General features: G+C 43.3%; 1 protein-coding gene across 1 annotated transcript; it reads right to left on the bottom strand.

Moving 5' to 3' along the window:
- Positions 1–6,429: 6,429 nt before the first annotated feature.
- LOC149209810 (uncharacterized) lies at positions 6,430–6,915 on the bottom strand. The gene has a single exon (XM_089398755.1). The coding sequence runs from the start codon at positions 6,913–6,915 to the stop codon at positions 6,430–6,432; it is 486 nt and encodes a 161-aa protein (XP_089254881.1).
- Positions 6,916–7,116: the final 201 nt, after the last annotated feature.

Genomic DNA, 7,116 nt, shown 5'->3' with positions numbered 1-7,116 from the left:
CTCTACGCACTCAGCTGCAGAGCCTCTACCTATGTTATAGCCTAAGACATAGACTTCTTGCTCTAAATCTATGACTCTCTTCCTTGTCCAATGCCTCTAACTACTTAGAGCTTAGCTCTTTTTATACAATCCCATGGTCCGCGGACCATGGGTACATTTCTTATAACCGACTTTACTTTACAAAACTAAGGGTAGACTACCTTTGTGACACATAATACCTTCGTGCTCCATGACCACAAAATGCGGAGTCTTTACAATAATATTACAAAAACTTGACTAAAACATGGGCTTTTAGCCCCAAAACTTCCCTTGGGGAATCGCGCTCCCAACAGGCCCCCAACACAAACATTGTGACTCACCCTCGAGTCACTCGATAGGCGCGGAGATATTTGTGTGAAGCTCATCTAGCTAGACCTTGATGATGAAACTTCGGTTGTGCTCTGAGTTACTGCTTGCTTCGCATCGTCAACTATATTCTCAATTACTTCCCCTACATTGTCAGCCTAAAGCTGTTGTTCTGTCGCTTGCAAAGTCACAAGTTTCCCTTCAATGTTTCCTATAACTGCATAAGCTTCCTCTAGGTAGGGCTTGAGTGATGCCTTCAACACTGCTTCCTTGTGCAGCGCTACGTCCACCCTTTCCTTCACCTGCTTGGCTTGTTGCAGCCTGGCTAACTGTCACGTACCCGAATTTTTTTTTTATTATTAATCGTATTTAATATTCTATTGCTCATTATGGTTTCTGGTATGAACGCCTCACTGTTCGTTGACTTACCTACATATGGATTTATATGTTGTAATGTATATGAACATATATTATTTACACAAATGATTGCTGGGAAATTAATTTATCAACGATTATGGTTTTCATAAACCCAGGGTGGTAAGGACCCTTGAGCGATTTGGTTGATTGCTTTACTAAAATTGGGCCGCCATATGAACCTTGGGTGTTATCAGAGTTGACAACACAAGGCATCCGCTGGCATTCCATTGTAATGACAGGTGGGCACGGCATTAAACACGCTGGCTCGATCACGTGAAGGGAGTGGGCTGGCGTTAAGTCCCCGCCTAACTCTTTACCGCCATGATCAAGGGTGTGGATGGCCCGGGATGGATCTGAGGGCGGAGACGCCTCCAGATGTCATAGCCGAGGTTTGGATGGTATATGACTTGCCCTTCTCGATTAATCGGGTTATTGTGAAGCTCCGCGCCCCTTTGCTCTGCTCCGCGCCACATCGTTCCAGTCTGAGCTCTTCTGGTAAATTCCTCATGTGCTGAGCGCTCGTTCCTCCGCCGAGCGAGTAATCTTGCGCCGATCATCCGTCTGTTCATTATATATAAAGATATACTATTGAACTCTGGAGGTATGTCACGGATTGTAACCTACCGGATCTTTTTTTTCTGTTGTTCTTTTGCTTTGGGGTAGATGATTATCTTCCTTCATGTGGCGGTGCTAATTGTTCCTTGCCATGGTGTGTGCATGCAGTAGAACCGGTTCGGAGTTCGTTCAGATGAGGAGGCCCTCCTTCGAAGGCTATGGTGCTCCCGGCTCTATGCCAGGTGCGTTTCTCCCGGTTGCACGGTATGCGATTTGGGTTACATTTCTTACTCTTTATTTGGTCTACCCGCAGAGGGTCTCCCCTGCGCCGAGCTGTAGCCGAACCTTACCTCACCGTGGTTGGTCGCAAGTGGCAACGGGAGGCTCCCCACTGTACTATTCTGAGCCTACCCTTGTGCTGGCCATGGGTTCCGTCGAAACCCTGGCGCTTTCCGTGGTTAAGGCTAGAGATTCCTCCAGAAAGTGGAAACTGTATTCGCATTTTAACCATTTGTAATTTGAACTGTTATGTTAATGTTGTATATTGAATGGTACTCCGGCCACGGCCGTGTGGTTTACAGATGTTGGGGCTTCAGGCCCTTTTTTTAATTCCTTTTCTAATGATATGTTACAGATATTGGGGCTACAGACCCTGTTGGTTTTCTTTATTGTGAACTGTTACGACCGTATGGTTTTTTTTATCAATTGACTTTAAATCTCCACCACTGTTTCATGTCAGCTAGGAGATTTCTTTTGCGTCAAGGATGATATGGTTCTGTTGGCCAAAGGCTGTGTAAACTTTCCATATAATGTTCTGGTTAATATTTATACTGTGGTTATGCTTTTGATACATGGTAGAAGTTTTAAGTACATTCTAATGCATGAAGTCACAACTCCCGTTACGGTTCTTGCATGGATATTCTATGGCTATCCCACTGGCAGAGTATGCGGCCTCGATTGTCCGGCCCTATGCTTACTCTGTGGACGGGAATGGTCTGAAATTCCGCTCTTACCAAGAGCCAAATGTATTTCTCTGGTTTATAGTTCAGTTACTTTACCATTTGCTGTTACTTTAACCCCGCGGATGACAGCCTAATGCTGCTGGGTTTTATGTTCGGGGTTCTGTTTGTTCATGCATTATACATTGATACTGTTAACACATCAGCATTGGTATTATTATCACATTAATCTTGGTATTGTTAACACATTATTCTTTGATACACGTTCTGTGGAGTCGCAGTTTGCAGAGGTGTACCGAGGCACTCCCGGTATTCACTATATGTTAGTTACTTCTTTATTAAAATCTCATTGCAGGGTTGTCTTGTATTGCAGGGGTTGCCCGACTCGGAGGGCTTGTCTCCCCTTACCCTTTCTATAATTATTCTATATCATGAGTTTAATGCCACACTCGAAAGACCACTGATCTTTCCTAGTAATAGAATTGAGTTATGGAGATTATTGTCTCACTTCCTTGTTTTTCATACCTGTAACTTGTAATTCGGCAAGATTCTCTCTCTCCTTTTCCCAACTACTCGGAATAGTAGTGTTGCGATTAGTCTACTACAACCAAGGTTTTATTCTTACCCTTGCTCCTGTCATTTGGTAGTGAGACCGAAGCTTAACCGTTCGGGTCTCTGTCTGGAACAAGGCGCAGGCTCCTATACTTAAAGACTAACATCTGTTATCCAGCTAGTGTGCAATTAGGAAGTAGTAATGATATTTTTAAGCAACAATTATCTCCTATGCATTATAGATATTTATAGGGTTTAACTTAAATGACTTGCAGATACTTGCAGAGATTTGAGGGTTTCAGTCTTACTTACCTGGCCTCGGCCAGCCCTTAAGTCCCTTAGTAGATCACCTGCACGCAAGCCTGTGCATAACTATTTAGCCGCCCATCCGTGAGACTCGTCCTTCGAGACCAGAGCCTCCCCCCTTGCATTCCTCTTGCCGGATCACTATCCTCAGTAAGGTTGCACTGTGTGCTCGACTATCTGGTCCTTACCAGACGTAGTCTTTTATTCCTTTTTTTTTTTCCTCTGCCTGTCTCTACAGCGCAGATTTTTTCCATCCTCTCCCTTTTCCCTGGAAGCTTTTCCAGTTAGGGAAGGTGGTTAAAGTCAGTTCCAATAACCGACTTTCCTCCCAAGAGTTGCCAACACTTATCATGAGTATTCTTTATTAAAATATTTTAATGCACATGTAAAATAAAAGAGATACTCTTAAGATCTTTAAAAAAAAAAAAACAGACAATAAAATAGTCTTCCAATGTCATTCTTAATCCAGTCTTTTACCGTAGTCAAATTTAAATATTTACATATTCCCGGGGTCATCACATCTCCCCCCCTGAGATTGGACATCGTCCCGATGTCTGTTGTTCACAAACAGGCCCGGATAAGCTTCCTTAAGAAGCTCTTCATCTTCCCAAGTGGCCTCATCAGGCCCATAGTGCTGCCACTGCACTTTAACTTAGGTAATAACTCGCTTCCGCAGCTTCACTTCTCTCCGGTCGAGAATGCTCAGTGGTTCGACCAGGACCTCTCCTTCTGGTTCGACCTGCAATCATCAACAATATCAGTCATTTCGCTTCCAAAATTCATATCCAATAATTCAACTGGAATCATTCCTTACCCGTACATCTTGCCATTTGATCACATGCTTAGGGTCGTAGATGTATTTTTTTAGTATAGAAACATGGAAGACATTATGGATTTTAATGTGGCTTGGCAGAGCGAGCTGGTAGGCTACTGGCCCGACTCTTGCCAAGACCTGGAAAGGTCCAAAATAGCGGGGTGCAAGTTTAGCGCAACCGCTCCATTGCAGGGTACTTTTCCTGGCTTGAATTTTTACATAAACATGGTCGCCGACTTGGTACTCTTTGAACCTTCTTTTCCGATCTGCAAAGCTCTTTTGCTGATCTTGAGCAGCCTTTAAATTAGTCTGCACCCTTTTTACCATGTCCTCCATTTCCTTGAGCATCTCTGGCCCCAACCTTAGTTTGTCTTCAGGGCCATTCCAACTTGAGGGCGTACGGCACTTCCATCCGTACAAAGCCTCAAAGGGAGTCATTTGTATGGATGAATGATATCCATTGTTATCTGCAAATTGCACCAAATGTAAATAATCTTCCCATTGTGTTGGTCTTTGCATTACACATGCTCTTAACATATCCTCTACAATCTGATTTACTCGTTCCGTCTGTCCATCAGTCTGGGGATGATAAGCTGTACTGAAATTCAGCTGTGTACCCAGTTCTGCAAACAATGCTTTCCAAAAGGCGGATGTAAATTTTACATCTCGGTCTGATATTATCGTCTTCGGAAGCCCATGCAGTTTGAACACGTTCTGCATAAAAATGTGTGCAATCTGCACCGCTCTGTAGGTAGATTGCACTGGTATAAAGTGTGCTGCCTTACTCAACTTGTCTACTACTACCATAATAGAGTCATTGTTCTTCTTTTTCCTAGGCAGTCCAGTTATGAAATCCATGGATATGATCTCCCATTTCCATTCTGGAATAGGCAAGGGTTGCAATAACCCTGTCGGATGTAGGTGCTCTGCCTTGATCTGCTGACATTCCAAACACCTCGCTAAATATTTAGCCACATGCTTTTTCATTCCAGGCCAATAGTATTCCCTTCGAAGCGCAGTAAGCATCTTCTGGTATCCGGGATGACCTGCGTAGTGGCTGGTGTGAAATTCGTCCAAAATCAGATTTTTAAGACTGTTTTCGTTAGGTACAAACAACCTTTTTTTATAGAGAAGCATTCCATCCTCACCTATTTCATACCCGTGCTGACTTTCCTTGCTGGAAAGTGGTATTTTCTGTTTCATTTGCTGATATTCGGAATCTTGGTCCGCTGCTGTTTTTATCATTTCTTGCAAGGGATTCTTCCATTTACTGAGCATAACTTGGTATAAGCGTTGCACCTTTCGACTCAGTGCATTAGCCACACGGTTTTCCTTTCCTTTCAGATGTTTAATGTCGAAATCAAATCCACTTAAGAAATCTGCCCAACGGGCTTGCCTTGCATTCAGGGTGGGCTGACTGAAATAATTTGTCAAGCTGTGATGGTCTGTCAACAACATAAATTTCCTTCCTAATAAATAATGCCACCACATTTTAAGTGCATGTATGATGGCTGCTAATTCCAAGTCGTAGGCAGAATATTTCTTCTCATGCTCCTTTAGCTTTCTTGATTCGTAAGCGATCACTTTTCCCTCTTACATTAACACTCCACCCACACCTTCTCGACTTGCATCGATACATACCACGTAATCCTTATTAGGATCAACTATACTCAAAATGGGAGCAGAGGTGAGCAAATGCTTAAGTTGCTCAAAGCTTTGCTGACATTTTGAATTCCACTTGAACGCCCTTCCTTTCTTCTGCAAGGAAGTGATAGGATATACTACCCTTCAGAAGCCTTCCACAAATCTTCTATAATAACCGGCCAATCCCATGAAAGATCTGATATCCACCACATCCTTAGGTACGGGCCAATCCATTATGGTCTTTATTTTCTCAGGGTCCACTGCAATCCCTTCTTTTGTGATTACATGGCCCAAATACTGTATCTCCTCTTTGAAGAAATCGCACTTGCTGAGTTTAGCGTACAATTGATGCTCTCGAAGAGTTTGCAGTACCAACCGAAGGTGTTCCTCGTGCTCCTCCTTAGAACGAGAATAAATCAAAATGTCGTCGATGAATATCAGTACAAATTTATCCAAAAATCGATGGAACACACTGTTCATTAAGCACATGAAAGTGGCGGGTGCATTAGTCAAACCGAAAGGTAGCACTACAAATTCGTAATGTCCATACCGGGTTCTGAAAGTTGTTTTAGCGATGTCCTCTTCCTTAATTCTGATCTGATGGTAACCAGATCGCAAATCAATCTTGGAAAATACTGTCGCACCTTTGACTTGATCAGAAAGCTCATCGATCCGAGGTAAGGGATATTTGTTTTTGATTGTGAGCTTGTTTAGCTGTCGGTAATCGATACACATTCGGAGGGTTCCGTCTTTCTTCCTCACAAATAGCACCGGAGCTCCCCATGGAGACACACTAGGATGGATATCATTTTTGTCTAGCAATTCCTGTAATTGCATTTACAACTCAGTTAGCTCGGGTACACTCATTCTGTAAGGTTCCCGTGAAACTGGTGCTGCCCCTGGTAGCAATTCAATGGTGAAGTCAATATCCCTTTTTGGGGGTAGCCCAGGGATTTCTTCCGGAAACACATCCGCGAATTCTTTTATTACCGGAAGGTTGTCTAGCATGGCCGTTTTGTCCTTGGTTTCTGCATAACCCACCTGAATGACATATATCTGGCATCTTTTTTTGATGCACTTAGCTAGCTGGGATGCAGTGATTGGCCGGACCTGCACTGGTCGTTTAATCCCTTGCATCTCTTGTTCCTTTCCAACATCATCCTTGTAATGAATGGTTTTTGTCTTGCAGTTCACTAACGCCCAGTGCTTCTCTAGCCAATCCATCCCGATTAGGATGTCATATGAACCAAGTGGAAGCATATTCAGATCTACTACCACTGGTTGCCCTGCTATTGTTAAGGGGCAGTTATTAACCTTCGCCATTACTTGCCTCTTAGCCCCCGTAGCTAGCTGTACCAGCCAAGGGTTCCTGAATTTTTCAGGTTGTAATTTACACTGTTCAACTATCTTTGGGCTAATATAACTTAAAGTGACTCCTGGATCAATTAGAACAGTGATAGAAAAGTCTAAAATTTTACCTTCAAATTCTACCATGGTGGGCTGGTACTCTGCCTAGCGGTCGTC

Source organism: Pinus tabuliformis, chromosome 1_2, assembly GCF_031772625.1.
Source record: "Pinus tabuliformis cultivar Carrire ecotype Pingquan chromosome 1_2, CPIR1, whole genome shotgun sequence".
Classification (NCBI taxonomy): domain Eukaryota; kingdom Viridiplantae; phylum Streptophyta; class Pinopsida; order Pinales; family Pinaceae; genus Pinus; species Pinus tabuliformis.
The sequence above is the reverse complement of the archived record's forward strand: the minus strand, read 5'-3'. Positions and strand labels throughout refer to the sequence as shown.

Bases quoted from the DNA above. Each gene is read 5' to 3' on its own strand.
- LOC149209810 (XM_089398755.1), bottom strand. From the start codon at position 6,915: ATGGCGAAGGTTAATAACTGCCCCTTAACAATAGCAGGGCAACCAGTG.